Here is a 21,627-nt window from a genome sequence, read left to right on the forward strand (position 1 = left end):
ATGCAGATGCGTAAAATGTGGGGGTCCTTGACACAAAAATGTTTGAGAACCACTGGTAGGCCTATAATGTATTTCATTGTACGTTTGGGTGGTGGGGAGGCATGATTATGCAAAGTTTGGGAAGGCCCTGGCCTGGACTAGCTCACCTGCAGACCACAATGCATCAGACTGCAGGGCAGCCTGTCCGATGTGCTGCGAAGCAGTGATGGGAAGTATTCAACATACTCAGGGCCGGTTCATCAATATGTGGTCTTGTCCGTGGACAATTTTAGATTTTCTTTTTACGCACCATTATAATGTTCTTATTTTGATCATATAACACCCCTTACGCTACTGAATTTCAAGTCTCCCAAGTTTTTGTCAGAACTGTATGACACTTACTTGCTATATGATAGGCTACTATGGCATATTAGGAGTCCAACTAGTAGGCCTACTAGTGGTTCTCAAATATTATGTTTGCAAGGACCCCTTAACGTTGAACACTCTCAGAGAGGGCTAGGTCTCAGAGAGGGTCTTTATGTGTTCCTGGTGATATATTGTCCACTCTTTTTGGTATACAGTATCCAGACATTGCCGACTGACTAGTCTAGTGGATTCTCCAGGTTAGTAGATACATTGCAATTTTACGGGATTGGGGAGCTGCTTAAATAAGAATAATATACTGATTTCAGTGTCCTATGTAGCCTCATGTGCTCTTCGGATGATTTTGTCTGACTTCTTGTTATTGTAAAGCTCACATCTTTTTTTTTACTCGTGGATGAGTGCAGCCAATCTTTCATTTCCAACCTGTGGGGTTGAAGGGCAACCCCCCCTCCCCAAAATAAATAAATAAATAAAGAAATCTCCCTACACTCCACTATGCCACATGTTCTGGCCATCACTGAAGAGCCAGGTTGCTTTGGTGGAGAAAGAAACTCTTGACCTGGCTTCTAGTTCTAATGACAGCTGCCATGGAGGGCAGGCCGCACAACTGGCTCAATCGCACATATTCAGTGTTTGTTACGCACCAACATAGCCAAAACAGCAAATTCCGTCATGCTCAAAATGTGTAAGCCTGCCCTGCATATCTCAATAGCTCCGCAATGTATATCTGCATTGAGGAAGAAAGAATGAGCAGCATGCCATCCAGACCTACACCCATGCCCAAGGACTTAGTTTGCAGCTCCACATGACGAAACCTCAAGACAGCTGTATGTTTCTCAGGATGTCAGAGGTCATTCAAATCTCAGTGTGGAGAGAGTAGGTTTTCACATTAATTTTGATAGCTATAGCCTACTGTTGTGGGAAAGGGAGGTGAAAGGGGACAGGACACAAACCTGACACTAAATGAATGGCTAGGCAAGGCAAATAATACCTATGGTATTATTTACTAGTATTTACAAGTACATCAGCCTAGTATGAATTTATGTTATATAGCAATATGGACAGTACCCGAGACCAACAGTGGGGGGCAGCAATACGCCAGCTGACGTTTACACCTTCTGCATATGCCAGAGCACTCCTCCGGGTTGAAAACAACTTTCAACACACAAAAACACATTCCCCAAATCCTCACGCATGGCCCACATAATTCCCACCCAGCCAGTTCAGTTCCACTTCCCACAACGTCCGTGGTGAACGACAGCCAAACAAGCAGCAGAGAGTGAACGTGAAGTTTGTGTTATATATGTTTGGAGTCAGTACGAGTACGACAGTTTGTGTAAAGTTGTGAAAACAGGAGGAATTTCCACACGGAGTTCAAAGACTGTTTCGCGGGATATTATTGCTAATGCTAAGGTAGCTTTAGCTTAGTCTAGAGTCCGTTGCTAGTAACCTGCTGCCTGCTAGACCTGACCTGTGACGGTTTGCTGAGGGACGTCCAGGAGCGTTAACTAAGGTACCACGTTTTTACTCATACAGGAGTGAAGTGTCCTTTGAGGTTTTTGATCCACAACAAGCAAGCACCTGTACCTACCACTCTCATGAGCCAACCCCATCTCCAAAATCAAGCCAGCTCTTGCGAGAGAAATAAGCCAAATCTCTCCTCGAAAAACAAGCACAATTATGGCCTTATAATCCTAATAAACAAAGACTCATTTATCATTATAAATAGCCTACTATGTATGCCTATGCTAGTTTATGTTTTGGTCTTTTATCAGTCACACACACACACTTGAGAGACACCAAACCGATTCTGTCAGTGGCTCCATTTACATGCAGAAATTCCAGTCATCAGAATAAAAATGCTCATGTAAACATGCACCTCAATTGGAATAGAATATCCCATTCTGAATGAATTTTAATTCCGGTCTGGGGGGGGGTGGTATATAGCCTACCGTTGAATCGGATCACCATATAAACACTTTATTCCGAATGCTACAGGGAGTTTGGAATAGAAAATAGATGTATTATTTTACACATATGTCTTCCCTTATAGTAGAGTATAGTGCTTTATGCCCTGCCCCATGTCCAAGCAGCGATGGCCATTTGGAGACATTTTATTAGCCCCTTTCAGAACCCTCCATAAAGCTTTTCTGAAGTTTGGACCTCGCTTTACGTAGGGTCCCTGTGCATTTATTCCACGAATATCCATTAGAAAAATACAAATACACCAGGTGTTTTCCCCCATAATAAAATGCGCTATTTACAAACCCATCAGCGGGTATGGGTGTATGGATGCTGTGTTTTTTAGTTCGGGGTTGTTTTGGGTGGAGGACGTCGCATGTGGTTGCAGGGACTGCGCTTCAAAATATTTTTTTTTATTTATTTTATCAGATAATAGCTGTTAGTGTTTTTCGGTTAATCATTTCTATGGGTTGGCCATCTCTATAGTCCAAAGTTATATTCCGAATGAATGCTTTGGTAATGTAAACAATTGAGGAATAGGAATACTTGTATTCAGGTTCCATGTTGGGTATGAATTAATTAATTAATTCTGAATACATTTTGTGCATATAACTGAGGCCAGTGTGATTCGCACTCCCCCAAACCTATGGGGAATTATAGTGTATAGCTACTATATACGCCAGTAATACGCCCTGAGGGCGAGAAGTGACCTCGCGCTGAAACAACATAGCTTCTTAATACGGCACATTTGAGAAGCAGTATTAATCTGGTGTCAGTGAGGTCAGATGTATCCAAGTGATGATAGACAGCTCCACATTTGTCGCAATTTTCAACTCTAGATCTTTTTATAATGGGATGAATCTAAAGTCGAAATACCCTCTACTGACTATTGACCCTCTATCTCACCAACATTGCAGCTCTAGGCCAAGCTTGAATTATTCTCTTTCAATCTGCCAAGCATTTGTTTAGAAAAAAAAACCAGTGCTTCCAAACTCCAACACTTAAATAATCACCTGCACAGAATCTCTTGACAGAAAGTAGCTCATAACATGTCTACGGTGGATTTGTATGAAACAAAAGCTCGGCAGATTGAAAGAGGATAATTCAAGCTTGGCCTAGAGCTGCAATGTTGGTGTTAACGTTGTTTAATACAAGCAGATCGCAAACTCAAATTGGATGAGTGCAGAGTCAATGGAGGGTATTGCAACTCTAGATTCATCCCATTATAAAATAAATCTAGAGTTGCAAATTGCGGCTAGCTCCACATATGGATATGGAGATCCATTTGCAAGTGAGATTTGCATCGCGGCAACCACACTGGTTATCATGACATTCCCATATTATTCATCCTAAACTCCTCTAAGATTGTAATTGTTTCATTCCAGACTGTGTGGAGATGAACTCTCCAGACCCAGCCAGACCCGTATCAATGAAACAGAAGGAACCTGAAGACAAGCTAGACCTCAGTAAGTATCTCTCTTTTCCAGCTTCAAGGTGTTCACAACAGTTGCTAGATGCACTATTTAACAATTACAAGAGTACAAGAGCTGCTTCAATTAAAACATATTCAATATTTAGTGGAATAAAGAATCACACCTGTGTGAATTGAATGAAGGGCACTCTTATTATCATACATCATAAATAATCTCATTCCGGCCAGTCACGTACAATTTGTGTCCTCACCTTCATCTTTCATCGTTTGTGTTTACACAATGTTTGCATTTACACAATCCCTCAAAGCTGGCTAGTGCCCCTCAACAATATGTTTTTCACACATTTAGAGCATATCCGTGGTCATCATAGTGGCTAGCCCTAGAATGTCTGTGATCTTTAATACTGTACATACATTTCTTGTATTCCAAATACACAGACAAAGATCGGTCCCATCCGTGAGCCGTTAGCAGAGTAACATGCGCAACATAAATCTGCTCCGCACTGCATGTGTACTCACCCAATAATTATTTCCCAAGACTTGGAGTCGGATATTTTCCTCTAGTTTCGTATCCATTTGAAAGTTTTGGCAGAAAACGTGTGTTTAGTAAAATATCGCTGTGCACGGATGACATTCTATCAGGGCGAGGGGCCCTGAATTATTGCAGGACTGAATTGATCAAAACATATTTTGTTGTATGTCTATTTTATTGAACTAATGTCATACACATTTGTCCAGTGCATAGCCTACTGCAGGCATGGTTGACTAGATTTAGAATCTCTTGCTACTGAAATGATCGATTATTTATATACCGCCATTTAATGTGCATCTCAATGGGTGAGAAGGAACGCTTGCCAAGTGTCCTCTCTTAGTAACCGTTGCTGACATGCACATTGGACTGGTTGGGGAGGGACTAATTTGTGATGACGTTTGTGCTGTGCTCAAAGGATTTCTTTAATAAATTCAGTCCTGTCAGTGGTGTCATGCTCGTAGAACGCAGTACCATGCCGTGGTATCAAAATGCAGGTATGGAAGGGTGCACGCTAGAACGCGTCCCCCTAGATTCAAGAGAAGTCAAACCTAAGTAACCCCGGGTCACCACACTTTCCAAGATGATTATTTTAAGTCTACTTTTGTGTTTGTGTGTTATGTATAGGCGTATGCGTGGGAGTGCGCATGTGCGCACGTGATGTCATTAAAATCCTGTGGTACAGGGGGGAAAAAAATCACCATTACACCACTGCCTGTGGTGTAATTTTTATGCCAAAACTTTGCACCCCGACTTTAAACGGGAACCCCATTGGTGTTTCAAGCATTATGTTATACTTTAACCTTTTAACCATTTAGGCCTAAGGCCGATTCTAAAAACGCCTCTAAATCCTGACCTAAGGTTTCTGAAAAACTTCAAATATTTATATAGCAGCATCAAAAAATTTACATTTTTGAATACTGTACATACTGTACAGAACCCAAATATGGGTGCCCGGCCTGAGGGGGTAAGATACCAATAGGGGTTCCCGCCCAGAATGGGTTAACTATTGAAAAATAGCAGATCTACAAGCTTATATTGCGGCACTGAGTGCTGCGCTACGAGCTTGTAGGTCTGCTATTTTTGAAAAATCATGAAAATCTGGCACGAATCTTTTCATATATTCCTTGCGTTTTTAATTCTCATCTTTGCTTCTGGGGGGTCCCTGGAACAACATATTTTCAGATGGTGGTCCACGGCCATATACAGATAATTCTGGGGGTCCTTGACATTGAAAACTTGAGAACCACTGACATAGAAACATAGGTTTTTCAGAAAACTTTCAGGATTTAGAAGACATTTGTAGAATTGTCCTCGGGTCTAAATGGGTTAAGATGTTGTGCAGCTTGACGTGAAAAAAGTAAAAAACAAATAGTTACTCCTTCCTTATTGTCTGTTATTTTTGTAGTTTAAAATAAGGAGTTTCTTTTTGTTCTTAATTTATCCTAAACACCTAGGATTTTAATTGTTTCTTTCCAGACTGTGTGGAGTCCAGACAGCAGGCTCAGATGAACTCTCCAGACCCAGCCAGACCCGTTTCAGTGAAACAGGAGGAACCTGAAGACCAGCCAGGTCTCAGTAAGTCTCTCTATTTTCCAGCTTCAAGGTGTTTATTGTCACATAAAAGAGTTGCTACAGCTGCACAATATTGGCAGTGAAATAATTGTGCTTCAACAGTGTGGAACTAGACACAATTAATTCAATGTGATATAAAGGTAACATGACAGGTGACAACTCTGACCTCACTGACACCAGATTAATAGTTTAACTCCTGCTTCTCAACTGTGCCGTATTAAGAAGCTCTGTTGTTTCAGTGCGACCTCGCCCTTTAAGGCGAGGTCGCTTCTCGCCCTCAGGGCGCCATAAATCTTGAACAGTATTTCTTGTTGTGTTCCTCACCTGAGTTCTTGAAAGTAAAATGTTTCAAAATAAATGAATTGCTTTTACCATTCTTGTTGACCGATGGCTTACTTTCCATCATGTTGGCTACATCTGAACTGAACATCTCACAGTCTAGATTGGATTTTTGTGACCGAGGATCCGTACTGATAAATTGTAGTTTTAGCCTTGTTGGTGTGTTTTGCTATAAATATTAAGCGAGATGTCTATCCTAACATATCAATCTCGTTCTCTTTGCAAGCAAGGTTCATATGTTGGAGAGTTAGGCTTAGGTGTCTGCAAATCTTAGACCAGTGGTTCCCAAACCTTTTTATCTCAAGGACCCCCAAACATTTATTTTTCTATAATTTTTATCCCAGGATTTTGTAACCCATTTTTCACTCCTGTGTCAATTATCTAATGTGATCCTGGGCTCTACACACCCTCCGCTAGCCTAAGTCCCCATATATGGGGGATATGGGGAGAGCAACGGACTTGAACTCATGCTTCCTTTATGCCTGAGTGACTAAGTTGCTCCTTTACACCTGACAGGGGACCCCCACATTTACACTAATTAGCTTGCAGACCCCCATTTGAAAAGATATGCCAGTGACCCCTAGTGAGAGAAGATTTTGACGGCTCTAGCAGTGATTCTCAAACCATTACATTTCAAGGACCACACCAGTTTGACATGCATTAGGCTACGGACCCCCATTCGCTGGCATGTCTATCTCTGGGACCCCCACTTTATATGGTAATTATTTTAAATTTAACTCTGGGAGTGTACAAATTGGTTCTCAGAGTTACAGACCCATAAGGGTCCATTTGGTTCCAAACTATCATTTAGGTGGGGACCCCATGGAACTCCCTCAAGGACCCCTGGGCGTGTAATATGTGTTTATAGATATTTTAGTCCTGACGCCATGTTCATGATAATTTCTTTTTCATGAAATGTTGTCCAGGAAGAAATAAATTCTTCCTGGACTACAAGTCACACCTCCATGCAGCCTCCCCCTCTCCACAAGCATTATGGTCATTGTAGGAATTCAGCAATCCAGCCAAACCCTAGTCAAAAACGTCATTATGTTTCTGCCATAGGGTGCAGATTTAGTGCTACTGTTATTAATATTGGGTTTCTTCCATCTGTGAAATGTCCCTTTAAAGTCCTATTAATTTTTCAATTTCAGACCATTGTGTGGAGTCCAGACTGCAGGTGAAGACGAACTCTTCAGACTCAGCCATGGACATTTCTATTAAACAGGAGGAACCGGAAGACCACCTACAACTCGGTACACATTTTCACTGAACAATACTCTAGGCAAATAATGTCATGACAATGATTATAGCCGGTTATTATAGGACCACAATGGAAACAAGTCCCTAGGACCTTTTGTGTTATCCTTTTGGCCTAAATGTACCTAAATGTACCATGTTATTTACATGTTTTTGACTAACAAAGAATTCAATCAGTCGATATGCATAGGGTCAGGTCACAGGTGGGGGTATAATTGGTGTACAGGCCGATTCATAGTCCTATTTTACAGCCGAATGAAACTCTGTTCGGTTCTGTAGACTCTACAACGTGACGTAATTCGAGGTTCGGAGGGCGGGAACCGTCCACTGAGAATGTCTGATGAGCCGGAATCATTGCGTCATTACGTCGTATTTCCTCATTCATTCAGCCCAGCTGCCTCTTGCTGGCCGTGCGGTCTGGCTGCAGTGTTGTCAGACCCTCTCTCCTCTCCTCTCCTCTCCTCTCCTCTCCTCTCCTCTCCTCTCCTCTCCTCTCCTCTCCTCTCCTCTCCTCTGCATCGCGTTCTTTTAACAAGCCATGTTTCTCACACACACACACACACACACACACACACACACACACACACACACACACACACACACACACACACACACACACACACATTAACTGACTTTTATAGAGCCTAACAGATTTTTGTCCCTATAGGACCTTTCCAGAGCCACTTTGTTTCGGCTCTAAAATATCAGTGTGAATCGGCCCTAAGGGTGGGGGTCGTACTTTGTGTTAGGGTGGGCGCATCAGGATGCATGGCTGCAGAAACATTAAAAACAAAGTGTTTGATTCCCGATCCAGGGACGGGCACACGCCATAGCAACCGAGTTCGACGTCCTCGTTTTGATCTTCGTGAACAGGTATTGAATTTTGTCATTATTCAATACTATACTATATATACTGCTATTCATTGTCTATGACAGTGTTTAATGAGACACTACACTGTCTCTCTGCATTCTATGTGATCGTATAGTTTACTGAGACACTTCACTGTCTCTCCTAATTTTATGTGAACCGAAGTCTGATGTCAATATCGCTAAAGGGCGCTAAGTCCACGTGTTTGTGTACTTTTTAAAATTTTAGGGGGATTTTAGATCGCCTCATATGAGAGCAAAATAATTGCATCATCCCAGAAACAGACTGTATCTGTCGTGGAATCAGGGGATCAGGGGTGAGTCGTGAGTGAGTGAAGTCAGGATTTAGAGGACACTACCCTGTCTCTCTGCATTCTATGAGATCATAGGTTGTGACGGGTTGAGAGCTTGTAGATTGAATTTTGTTATTTTTCATGTCATGTCTATGAATTGTTTGCTATTGCTATGAATAGATATGCTATCCCTTTTAGACAGAGTGTTTGACTGTACTCTGCTGCTGTTTTTACATTTCAGGCGGAGAGCCCCTGCAATTCCCGTCCGTCCCAATCTGACCATTCGTCAGATGAAGATGGTGGTGGTGGTGGTGGTGATGCAGACTGGGTGCCATGCAACAGAGTAGAAGACGACGCCTCCAGGCGTCACGCCTGGAGCAGACGTCATGGTAAGAATATTTGTATTGTGTTTTAGATTAAATTAAATCAAATTCATATATTTATACTGTATCTATGTAGCTATGCATGTGGTGTAGCCCAACTTATAGATCTGTACAAGAGGCAGATGCTTAAGAGAGCCTCCTCCCTCCTGGAGGTATCGGATCACCCACTTCGGTCTGAGTTTGAACTGTTGCCCTCAGGTCGTGGGCTGAGGGTGCCCACTACAAAGACCAATCGGTTCAAATTATCATTTGTCCCAGCTGCTATTCAACTACTGAACAGCAGATAGCACTTTATTCTTGCCCTTTTGCACATACTGCCCACTAATGCACTTTTACTGACTTTGCTACTACTGTATGTCATGAATTCTCTGTCTCTAGTGCCCTTTTCTTAGTCTTGTATTGAATGTTGTTGTTGTGTGGTTTTGTGTGTATTTTTACTATGATCTGGCTGCAAACCAATGTCCCGCAAGGGACAATAAAGCTAACCTTGAACCTTGTATTTGATCTTGTATCTGTTGTTGTTGAAGTTTCAAATAAGGAGTTTCTTTCTATTCTTAATTCATCCTTCATACCAGACTGTGTAGAGATGAACTCTCCAGACCCAGCCAGACCCGTATCAATGAAACAGGAGGAACCTGAAGACCAGCCAGGTCTCAGTAAGTCTCTCTTTTCCAGCTTCAAGGTATTCATTATCACATTCAACAGTTGCTTTGATTAATTGAAAATGGTAGGCCCTGTTGTAAACAAGTGTAATGCTTTAGTTTATGGTATTGAGTTGTACTTGAAATGTACTCTAATTCTGCAAACTGTTAATAAATCAATCAATCAATCAATGCTAGGTGCACTATTGGTAGTGAAAGTATTGTGCTTCAACAGTGGTCAGGTGGAGGTATAATTGGTGGACATACTTTGTGTTAGGGTGGGCGCATCATGACATGGCTGCAGAAACATTATCCCATTCAGGACAGGAACCCCTTTTGGTGTTTTAAGGATTGTTATAATTTTGCTATTGAAAAATAGCAGATCTCGTAGCTTGTAGATATGCTATTTTTGAAAAATCGTGAAAATGTGGTGCAAATCTTTGAATATATATTCTTTCAGAGCGAACGTTTTTAACTCAAATCTTTACTTCTGGGGGTGTCCCTGGAAAATACATATTTTGAGATGGCGGCCTGCGGCCAAATACAGATAATTCTGGGAGTCCTTGAAAAGGTTGAGCACCACTGACAGAAACAGAGGTTTTACAGAAATCTTTTAGGATTTAGAAGACTTTTTTTCTCTGCAATGTTTTTCTTTTGCAAAATAATTTTCAACCTTCGAAAATCCAACTCTTCAAATGTAGCCCAATTAACCTATACAGCGAAATAATGTAAATGTGAGCAAAATGCGAATCAATTTGGGCCAGAAAACTCGTAACAGCGGCTGGGTGGAAACCCCCTCCTCCCGTTATAATGGTATGCTCCATTGCCCCAGCAGCAGCATCGGCGAAGTTGTAAGGCTGGGACCGAGGCTACTGTACTAGAGTTCTCAAACTCTGCCCGAACCCGACCAGGCCAGACCTGACCCGACGTATTAGGGCCGGGCTGGGCCTTGGGCTCCAAGAAAAAAAAAAATATAATAATATAATATATATATATATAATATATATTGATATTTTTGAAATAAATAACAAAATATATAAAAAAAAAATATATATATATATATATATCTTTTTTATAATAATAAAAATAATAGTTCAGTTCTGTCTGTTTGTGTATTTATCTATTATGAAGATGGTGCTGACTGGCGTTTCACTTTTACTCTTGTGTAGATTACCAGGTGACTAACACCAGGTGTTAGCTTAGCTTGTTGCTGCTGATTCAACGCACTGATTCAACTTCAGTTCATTTTGCCTGTAATCTAGGTTATTTTGTATAACGACAAAGTACAAGCTCTCAACGCATTGCGAACGGCGCTGCAAAAACAGGCAGATCTACAAGCTCTCAACGCATCGCTGTCGCAACGCATTGAGAGCTTTTCTTTCGACTCGCGACCCGCTGTAAACCAGTGGCATTTCCCGGAATTACATTTTGGGCAGGCGAGATGTGTCCAGGTCTGGTGTTTGTCCTCTCTCTTTTTTCTCAGGCGTGTTTTTCAAATGGATTTGGCCAGGTGGCCACCTGGCCTTGCCTTATTTTAGATACGCCACTGCTGTAAGCTATTCTCACATTGCTTTTATAGCACGAATATATCGACGATTATAGGTTGTTGTAGTTTCTAAACTGGACCCTCGTCTGGTTCTGACAGACTGGTATTAGTGCGTGCAGGCTGGGTAGTGTGTGATAATCCAGTTGAATTATTCCTTTGGTATGGCGACTGCGGCGGTGGGCCCGGGAGAACAATAACGTGACACAAGACAGTATCACACTAAAGGTTCACAACGTTTATTACACAAACAGGAACATATAGTGCTGGATCATAATGACGTGACAACAAGATATGAGACATAGAAACGTGACATGATAATGACTAATGCAGCAAGGCTGTCCTTACGCTGATATATGTCTCTCTTAGCCTATCTATAAAGTATGCTATAGTACAGGCAGTACACAATACATATCAAGTACACTGTATCTCAAGTTCAAGTACACAGACTTAGATGTACTGTACATGAACAACTTATATCACAACATAGGTGATGGGAAAATGTTGCCATATCGCCCAGCCTTAGCAGGAGGGCAACCCTTAGTGCCAATGCCAGTGACGAGATTCTCATGTTTTATTGATTACAGTGGATTATGATAATATACAGCATTCCGCAACATGTGAATGTACCTGGGTCATTGAGTTCATTGAGGTCACACTGGAAACCACGTGATCAAACAAAACAGCATAAATAGAGCCGTTCTCCGTCTCCCTCTGGGAAGTTGATGTAGTGAGTTGAGACTGCGAGAAAAAGATAGTTGGGTTGTGTTTGAGAGAGTTATTGTTGTTGCGATCAGGTAGTAGTATTAGTAATAGTAGTTAGTAGTTTAGTAGGCCTATAGTTTATTTTTGTTTGTTCGTCTTGTGGTTCGTCTTTCGGCAGCCATGCCGAAAATGAATGAAAAGACGAGGGGAGGCAAGCGCGGGGGAGGGCTCTTTAGAAGAAATGATGGCTTTGGCGTTGAAGAAGAAGGTTTTGGTGGAGACCGACGCCGAGCTTTCCGATGACGAGGAGGAACACAGTGTACCCATACCGTCGGGACCGAGTGATCCCGCGGCCGCCATGCCAGAGAGTGGAACTGCTGAGATGTGTGTTGGGACCGGCACACAGCGTAGTGGAAGAGTTCCACGTCCATGTTTTGATCTTCGTGAACAGGTATTGAATTTAATTTTTCATGTCATATGTATGAATTGTTTGCTATTGCTATGAATAGATATACTATCCCTTTAAGTGTTTGACTGTATACTCTGCTGCTGTTTTTACATGTCAGGCGGAGAGCCCATACAATTCCCGGCTGTCCCAGTCTGACCATTCATCAGATGAAGATGATGGTGGTGGTGATGATAAAGACTGGGTGCCATGCAACAGAGAAGAGGACGACGGCTTGAGCAGACGTCCTGGTAAGAATACGTACATTGTGTCAATGTTTTAGATTAAATTAAATCAAATTAATGTGGTTCATTCTACGAAAACGTGCCAATTTCCATCTTCAGTGTTTGATGGTTAAAATAAAAATGTAAGACCTTTTTTTTGGATGAAGTAGATCCTCACCTATCAGAAACGTGAGCCGTGCCATCTCAGGCTATTATATTTTTTCACACTTTAATCAGCATTTTGTCAACCCTGTTACCAACATTTAAATTACTTTTTGAAAATGTTTTAAAAGCATGGCATACAATATGAAAGATTAATTCCTCTTGCTATGCCCAGTGTGTTTGTCAAGTGAAAATATTGATGAGTTTTACTTTTTTCACAGAGATCAACCTGCATTTTTGCAATTGATACAGCACCTTTATTTTTTATATATTTTTAAGAAAAACAAAACAAAATAAGAATTGTGTGGATAACCGATCCTTTTAATTAACATACTGTATGAGATGAATTGATTGTACATTTGCTTTTTAATTTATTAAGTTATATTAGAATGCAAGTTATAAAAGTAACAGGCTTGACTTCTCAGTAACGGGGTTGACAACAGGATATTAAACGGGGTTGACAGTAACAGGGTTGATGTTCTGGTCTCCCTCAGTGTCTTCCCATACTGAATTACACAGACAGCTGAACTCTTAACCACTTTAAACCTCCAAGCAGGGGTGTCATAGGGTATCTGAAGGTGGGGGGATGAGCGTGGGGAGGGGACAATGCCCGTGCTCCGAATTTGGTGTTATAATTATGTTTTTGTTCTATTTTTAGCCTATTCCCGGCCAAAATTCGCAGGTAGGCATGCTTTGGCTAGGCAAAAATGGCACAGTCATCGTTCAATCTTAATGAGGCTGTCCATCTGCATTGTATGTGATCCTATAGTTTATTGAGACACTACACTGCCTCTGCATAGGATGTCCTGCGATCGGGCTATTCTTTACTGAGACACTACACTGCCTCTGCATTCTATATGATCCTATAGTTTACTGAGACACTACACAGTCTCTGCATTGAGCTACATTGCCTACATGCCTACATTTTTGTGCACCATTTTAAATTGTACTACTGTGATTTCAGACATGATGATGGAGGAGGACGAGCCGTCCACTAGCACAGCACCGCCATCTGTTGACAGTGGAGGTAACGACAAAAAACAATTATTTTTCTCTAATCCATATTATATAGCACATTTTACAACTCAAGGTTTACAAAGTGCTGCACTGAAAATCAAAAGCTTGAGTACAAGGCGCAACAGCGTCAGCAGACAGTGAAAAAAAAAATACTATGTGCACATCACACAAATAACAACTGTGTATTTGTATATTAATTATATATTTCGATGTATTTCTATAGTTCCGCGATGTGGCAGGGCCGGTACAAAGCTTCAGGCAGATCCTGTTTGGAAGGAAACGGCGGACTGGTACCCACAGGACATCCCTTTCACTGCAGTCCCTGGACCTCGTGCTGCTGCCGCTGATCTTCAGTCTGATGATCCTGCCGACTTCCTTGGGCTGTTCCTGACAGATGAACTGCTGGATCGCATCGTTGTCCAGACCAACTTGTATGCCCAGCAGTGCATTGACGTCGGTCAGAGTGCCTTGCCACATGCAAGGGTTCTATCCTGGAAACCAGTGGACAGGGTAGAACTCAAAACGTTCCTAGGGCTCCATTTCCTCACGGGCATTGTTTGGAAACCTATGCTGGCTATGTACTGGTCCACAGAGGACATTGTAGCGACTCCCTACTTTGGCCAAACCATGAGTAGAAACAGGTTTCAACTAATTTGGCGTTTCCTTCATTTTAGTGATAACTCTGTAAACCGTGGTGATGGTACCGACAAGATGTTCAAAATCCGTCCTGTCTTGGACTACATTGTCAACAAATTCCAGGAAATGTATCAACCAGACAAAAACATTTGTATAGATGAGGGTGCACTGCTGTTTCGTGGGCGCTTGAGCTTCAAAGTGAACAACAATCACGAGAAGTCTGTGAAATATGGCATGACATCGTACATCTGTTGTGATTCGGAGACAGGATACTGTTACAACATGAAGCCCTATTGTGGAGAAAACACAATTGTCGCTCTTTTAGGTGGTCTTCTTGGATATGGGCATAATTTGTATATGGACAACTTCTACAACAGTGTGGCAATGTGTGATAAGCTCCTCGATTTGAAGACCCATGTGTGTGGACCCTTGAGAAAGAATAGGGGTGAACCACCAGACATAAATAAGCTGAAACATGCTGACCTGGAAGTTGGAGACGTCATTGCCCGTCACAATGACAAAGTGATAGTTCTGGCTTGGCGGGACAAAAAGATCATCAGGATGGTTTCCACATTCCACCAGGCTGACATGGGAAAGGTCGTAGTGAGGCAGAGAGGCCACAGTGAGGGTGTGGAGAAAGAGAGGCCTGCCTGCATTGTGGCGTATAAGAAGTCGATGAATGGCGTGGACAAGCTTGACCAGAAAATTGCCTATTACCCCTATGTCCGCAAGTTTCACAAGTGGACAACTAAGTTTGTGGCCTACCTGTTTGAGATCTGTATCTTCAATGCTTTTGTGATCTACAGAGCCAAAAATCCTCAGGGCAGAGAGAAGGATCTACTCTCCTTCATGAAAAGGATCATCACATCCTGGACGGGTGGGGAAGCAGGTGATGATGACAATCCACCCAGCGCACCAACACCATACAGGGATCCCCGGTTACAACCACAGAATCCCAGGGCACCAAGAACAGACCCCAAGAGCAGGCTGAATGGAGACATCGCAAGCCATGTAATGGTTCCCATTGGCCCTGGGCGCCAAGGAAAGGCGGCGCCAACGAAGCGGTGCCGGGTCTGTTCAAGGAACAATAACCGCAGAGAGTCACGGTACTACTGTAAAGATTGTAAAATGCCATTGTGCAAGTTGCCATGCTTCCACAGGTACCACACAGAGGTGAACTATTTTTAAAAAGTTTCATCACTCTCTCACAGACACACACAAACGCATATCACACTGTGATATACGACAGTTTTGACTTTTTTTTCATTCGTTTATTTTTTTATGTGAAAGCCAGTAGTGCTCAATGCTCAGGTCTGCTCTTTCTGTATATATTCTGTTTCATTCATGCCATTTTCTATTACATGAAAAATACTTTAAACTAATCAAAAGATTAGTAAGAATGTAGAAATGTCATTTGATAGGATCATTCTGTATGAAGTGGGGACCTTGTCTTGGTGTTGTGTTTTTCTGTGCTATGTGTTTTGTCTGTAAATATAAAAGGCCTGAGAAAGTTCTGCTTGAGCTTTTCTTCCTTCACAAAATGCATTCAACTTTCTGTCTACAGACAGGGAAACAAACGGTACATGTATACTGTACTGTCTACTCTAAATCAGAGATGTCCCCATACTGTATCAGTATCGGATCGGCCCTTATTTGGTCATATCGGTATCGGCGAATATTCCAGTCTAACCACCGATCCGATGCGGTTGACACTATGGCACGTAAATACAATGTTGGGACATGTGGAGTTTGCTTTCGAGTTGCCCAAACTGCAAGTGCACATTTCTCTGTGCAAAGTTCTGTTTATTGAATAGCACTTAATGACATGGCATAATTCTATTCCTTGTACAAAATATTCCGTTGGTCTTCAAAGATGAGTAAAAATGGGCGATGTTCCCATGGAATCCAGTGTTTACTTTTCTATTATTTTTCTGCTCCTAGGCATCCTGCACATGGTTGTGTGTAAAGAGGAGGTTTCTCCTGAAGAGGAGAGGAACCCCAGTCTGCTCCAGGAGGAACCAGAGCCTCCACACATGGAAGAAGAACAGCAGGAGCTACTTCAAATACCAGAGGAGCCTGGTGGGTCAATTTTGACATTACTAGCAGTGAAAAGTGAAGTTGATGAAGACATGATCTCTTCGCACTGCTCTGAAGTTGAAGTTGAAATTGAATATGACACTGAAGTCACTGAAAACAGTGACGATTGGGGGGAGACAAGTGCAGGTATCCACAATGGAGAAAAACCCTTCCAGTGTAAACTGTGTAACAAGAGTTTCCACCTTCCAGCTCTGCTTAAGAGACATCAGCGTATCCACACCGGAGAAAAACCTTTCAACTGTAACCTTTGTGACAAGAGTTTCAATCAGCCATTTAACCTGAAGAGACACCAACATGTCCACACTGGAGAAAAACCTTTCCACTGTAAAATTTGTGAGAAGAGTTTCAGTCAGTCAACTATGCTGAAGAGACATCAGCGTATCCACACTGGAGAAAAACCTTTCCACTGTAAAATTTGTGAGAAGAGTTTCAGTCAGTCAACTCTGCTGAAGAGACACCAGCATATCCACACTGGAGAAAAACCTTTCCACTGTCAAATTTGTGACAAGAGTTTTAGTCAGTCAACTCTGCTGAAGAGACACCAGCATATCCACACTGGAGAAAAACCTTTCCACTGTAACATTTGTGACAAGAGTTTCAGTCAGTCAACTCAGCTGAAGAGACACCAGCGCATCCACACTGAAGAAAACACCTTTCAACTGTAAACTTTGTGACAAGAGTTTCAATCAGTAAACTCTGCTGAAGAGACATCAGCATATCCACACTGGAGAAAAAACATTCCAGTGTTAACATTGTAAAAAGAGTTTTACTCAGTCAGGTGACCTGAAAAGGCACCAGCATGTTCACACTGGGGAAAAAATACCTTTCCACTGTAAAACATTGTGACATGAATTTTAGTAGGTCGTTAAGATGAGTGATCTGAAAAAACACATGATGATTCACCCAGGGGAAAAACCTTATACATGTACAGATTGTCGTAAAAGCTTTCGTGATATGAATAATATGAAACAACACATGAGGATTCACACAGGGGAAAAACCCTATACATGTACAGATTGTGGTAAAAGCTTTCGTGATATGAATAATATGAAACAACACATGAGGATTCACACAGGGGAAAAACCCTATACATGTACAGTTTGTGGCAAAAGCTTTCGTAAAAAGTGTGATTTGAAAGAACACATGCGGATTCATACAGGGGAAAAACCCTTTATATGCACATTTTGTGGTAAAAGCTTTAGTCTGATGAATCACGTGAAACGACACATGAGGACTCACATGAGGGTTCATACAGGGGAAAAACCATTTACGTGCACACTTTGTGGCAAAGGCTTTAGTCGGATGTATCATGTGAACCGACACATGAAAACTCATGAAGGGGAGGAAAAATTAAAACAGTTTGAGAGAAAGGAAGTTCCAGATTGATGGATATAGCGCTTGTTGACTACAAAACAATGACTACAACATGACGTAACGATATCATCTGCTCCAGACCGGTTCACACTGCAATTTTGTAACACAGACCAGGCTTTCCTCCAAGGTGGAAAGCCTGGTGACACGAGGTTACTTCCAGTTAGGCATGAGAAATTGGCATGAGGAATTAGACGATATTAAGATCACCCCATGTTATTCTCCATAGAGAAATTACTTCCGTGAACCAGGTGAATCGAGAGTATGAGCGAGTGATGTCGGCGCTCTATTGTTAATGGCGTGTGTGTTAGGGACAAGATGATGTAAATTTTCCCTTCATTGTCAATGGTGTTTTAAAAACAAACATTAAACCTGTATATAGGAGGGGCTAGCGCCCCTCAACAATACACAAATGAAAATGTCCCCATTTTTTGGCATCCATTGTTAGGTATGCCTATATGATATGCCTATACGGATGTGGTCTAAAAGTGTGAAAAACTTCTTTTTCATTTCACTTGAGGTTTTTGAGGGCCTCCTATATTCAGCAATTTTCGTCTTAAACAAACATTAAATTCTTATTGACAATGAATCGAGAATTTACGTTGTGTCTGAGCACACAGACTTTTTTTTCTCTTTTTTTTACTGGCCGTGTGTGTTTTGTGTGTGATACAGCTGTGCCCTCTGGTGGCGGGCGGGTAGTGTTACAGCGTGACAGACAGACAAGCCAGCCAGGCTTCCCTAGTAATGGCTCACCGCCGTCAAGATGTACGATGATAAGAGCGCTCCTCACTTCACACAGGTGTGATTTTTTTAATAGACTACTATTTAAATAGTCTTGAGAAAATATGTCCCAAAATGCTGCTATAACTAGCTTATAACATATATAACGAAATGTTATATACATATACATACTCTGTTTACAAAGTGCTGTACCCCCCCTGTTTTTATATTTTGACACTTGCTTTGGCAATGTAAACGTATGTTTTCTCATGCCAATAAAGCTCCTTTGAAATGAAATTTAATTGTGTTGTAGAAATCTGTGTCAAACATTCTGAAAAATGTGGAGACTGGCATTCAGTAATTGGGTAAAAAGATCAAAATAAGAACATTATAAATGGTCATTGGTGTGTAAAACTCTTGAAAGACGTCATGGAAATGACGTACATTTTCCATGCACATTGAGTACTTGTGTATTGTATAGACGTATTTCCAGATGTATCTGATAAGAACCCGTATGCGTGCGCAAGTCGGGGGTAAAATAAACTGATCGCTCATTAGATGCAATGTACAGTACACTAAAAGTGGTCACAGCACAGACGTGTAAAAATGCATCCCATCAAACTTTCGGATGCTGTTTTCCTCCCAGTGTGGAAGAAGAAGGTGTAGGGTGTTTACTGTGATTGCTTGGTTTATGTTGTGTCAACATACGTGTAAACAATAATAGTGATTCTCAATGCATTTGTCCCCCAAACCCCACCCCCAGGCGCTCCCTATTATGATCACGGCCGCTTGATCGCGCAGCTGCAGAACCCCCTGGCCCTCAAACCTAATTTATGACCCGGCACAGACCCGCCACACTGAGGGAGTGGCCTCCGCATTCATGTATGTATTACACAGACCCGCCACACTGAGGGAGTGGCCTGCGTATTCATGTATGTATTACACTGACCCGCCACACTGAGGGAGTGGCCTCCGTATTCATGTATGTATTACACTGACCATGATGATTGATGACTGTCATTTTGCACTTCCCGAGTCCTACTGGGAATCAGGATTGGAACTATAAACAAAGCAGCAACTCAGTTTACATGCAGCCCAGAGGAGAATCACTATTATGCATCACTCCACACACACACACACACAAACACACACACAATGCTTGTTCATTTACTTTTCACAGGTAAGATGCTGTCAGGCAGAAACCTTGTAATTGTATCTCCATATTCTACATTGTTCTTTTGTAAATCAACGACCTACTTGATCATATTACAGCCTCACAAAAGTAGCAGAAAAGTAGATCTGCTACTTTTTATGCTTTTGAATCTGATGAAAAGTAACAGTTTTGGACATAATGAGATGTTCTCCCAACACAGACGACATGTAGAAAAGAATGTGTGCATGCACTGTGAATTCCTGTACCATGTTTATCTGTTATGTGTGCTAAAACAAGCGTGATGTGATGAAGTCTGCTGTATAGCTTGGTCAAATCAATCACCTTTGCATGTTCTGTGTATTAACCCATAATCTAGAACTCTAGATTATTTGTCAGTGAAGACATGTGGAGGAAAGATTTAAATGCTGGTCTTGATTTGGATATAAAGAAGCTCTAGTGAAAACTGTGAAATATCTAACCATCTAGTAATAAACATCCTTCATATTCTGAGCGTTCACATTTAGCTCTTCTTGTCAAAGTGCAATCAACGCATCTAGGCTTAATAGTATAGTAGAACTGCTGAATACATGTGTACAATGAGTTACAGTAGTTCAGTCGAGAGTACAGTATATGAAGGCATGAATTGACATCTTCAATTGTTTAGGGGAGATAGGGTTTGACCTTGGCTAAGAGTTGGGAGGGGGAAAAATGGTTTTCACAATAATCTGTTTGTCGAAAGCAATTGCAAACTCTCCATACTAGGACCACAATGGAAACATGTCCACAGGACATTTTGTAATATCCTTTTAGCCTAAATGTCTGACTCTACCTAATGCTATTTACATTCATGACTAATAAAGTATTCAATCAATCAATCAATCCATACTAAACCAAATTCTGCCAGGTTCAGCAGATGCCTTTACTGCAGCACCCATGCCACCCAGACCCCACCCGATGACCTGGATCCAACTGCAGGAGAAGGTGAGTACTTATTGTGTTCAATAACAGTCTGAAATGTATACTGTCATGTTTGTGGGGAAAGCCTATCCTCTCCGCTCTATGCACAGCAGCCATATAGAGCGTCGCAGTCCCTCCCCCTTTCAGAACAACGAGTGGCCCAGGAAATGAATCCCAATGCATTTTTCCCATAGGCATTTCAAAACGTATTTATTTAAAGACCTTTTAAGCGTCGTACGAAGCCAACTCTTGTCGTGACAAATCACGACAACACACACAATCTTTCGGGCCAAACAAAGAATTAGAAAGTAGAACAAAACGGCAGGTTACAACACTTTTTTTGTTGTTTTTCTTCTTTGTAATTATTTGTTTGGTCCAAAATAGTGTGTGTGTTGTCATGATTTATCACGACAAGAGTTGACTTCGTACGATAGCCTTTGTGATCTACTGGTAGATCGCGATCTACCTTTTGGGCACCCCTGCTCTATAGGCTCTATGCACAGCAGCCATATTGGACAGAAATTGGGCCTCTTCCTTACTTCCTTACATTTGCAGGTTTACCAATTATACTGATTAAGGCTGTGTTCCATTTAGTGTAGCATAGTGATGCTACACTAAATGGCATCCACCCATCCACCCACGGTGGATGGATGGATGGATGGATGGATGGATGGATGGATGGGTGGATGGGTGACCCACCCATCCACCCATCCATCCACCCACGGTGGATGGATGGATGGATGGATGGATGGGTGGATGGGTGACCCACCCATCCACCCATCCATCCACCCACGATGGATGGATGGATGGATGGGTGGGTGGGTGGATGGGTGGGTGACCCACCCATCCATCCATCCACCCATCCACCCACGGTGGGTGGGTGGATGGATGGATGGGTGGGTGGGTGACCCACCCATCCATCCATCCATCCATCCATAATTATAGAGTAAAAAGAA

At 41.9% G+C, this 21,627-nt stretch overlaps 2 protein-coding genes across 3 annotated transcripts; both read left to right on the plus strand.

The window, feature by feature from the left end:
• Positions 1 to 1,660: 1,660 nt before the first annotated feature.
• LOC308312641 (uncharacterized protein) lies at positions 1,661 to 17,412 on the plus strand. Of its 2 annotated transcripts, none has more exons than XR_013963794.1 (6): positions 1,661 to 1,876; positions 3,711 to 3,791; positions 5,766 to 5,864; positions 7,352 to 7,453; positions 15,180 to 15,479; positions 16,315 to 17,412. XR_013963794.1 is itself a non-coding variant. In XM_080759304.1 (6 exons), exons 2-5 carry the CDS (start codon positions 3,722 to 3,724, stop codon positions 15,224 to 15,226), a joined length of 318 nt encoding a protein of 105 aa, XP_080615430.1. In that variant the 5' UTR covers positions 1,661 to 1,876; positions 3,711 to 3,721; the 3' UTR covers positions 15,227 to 15,546; positions 16,315 to 17,412. The 2 variants fall into 2 exon arrangements, 1 of the variants encoding a protein (XP_080615430.1); XM_080759304.1 differs by having other exon boundaries at positions 15,180 to 15,546.
• Positions 12,134 to 14,425, plus strand: LOC308313383 (uncharacterized protein; the record flags this gene model as incomplete). Its single annotated transcript, XM_080760482.1, has 5 exons — positions 12,134 to 12,340; positions 12,456 to 12,585; positions 13,685 to 13,747; positions 13,961 to 14,194; positions 14,412 to 14,425. The coding sequence occupies 5 exons, from the start codon at positions 12,134 to 12,136 to the stop codon at positions 14,423 to 14,425; spliced, it is 648 nt and encodes a 215-aa protein (XP_080616608.1).
• Positions 17,413 to 21,627: the final 4,215 nt, after the last annotated feature.

Source organism: Protomyctophum bolini (assembly GCF_963924005.1).
Source record: "Protomyctophum bolini genome assembly, chromosome: 3".
Classification (NCBI taxonomy): Eukaryota; Metazoa; Chordata; class Actinopteri; order Myctophiformes; family Myctophidae; genus Protomyctophum; species Protomyctophum bolini.

Coding starts and splice junctions, on each gene's coding strand:
- LOC308312641 (XM_080759304.1), top strand. CDS start 3,722: ATGAACTCTCCAGACCCAGCCAGACCCGTATCAATGAAACAGAAGGAA. Junction 3,792..5,765: donor TGAAGACAAGCTAGACCTCA/GTAAGTATCTCT, acceptor GTTTCTTTCCAG/ACTGTGTGGAGTCCAGACAG. Junction 7,454..15,179: donor GGAAGACCACCTACAACTCG/GTACACATTTTC, acceptor TGTGATCTACAG/AGCCAAAAATCCTCAGGGCA.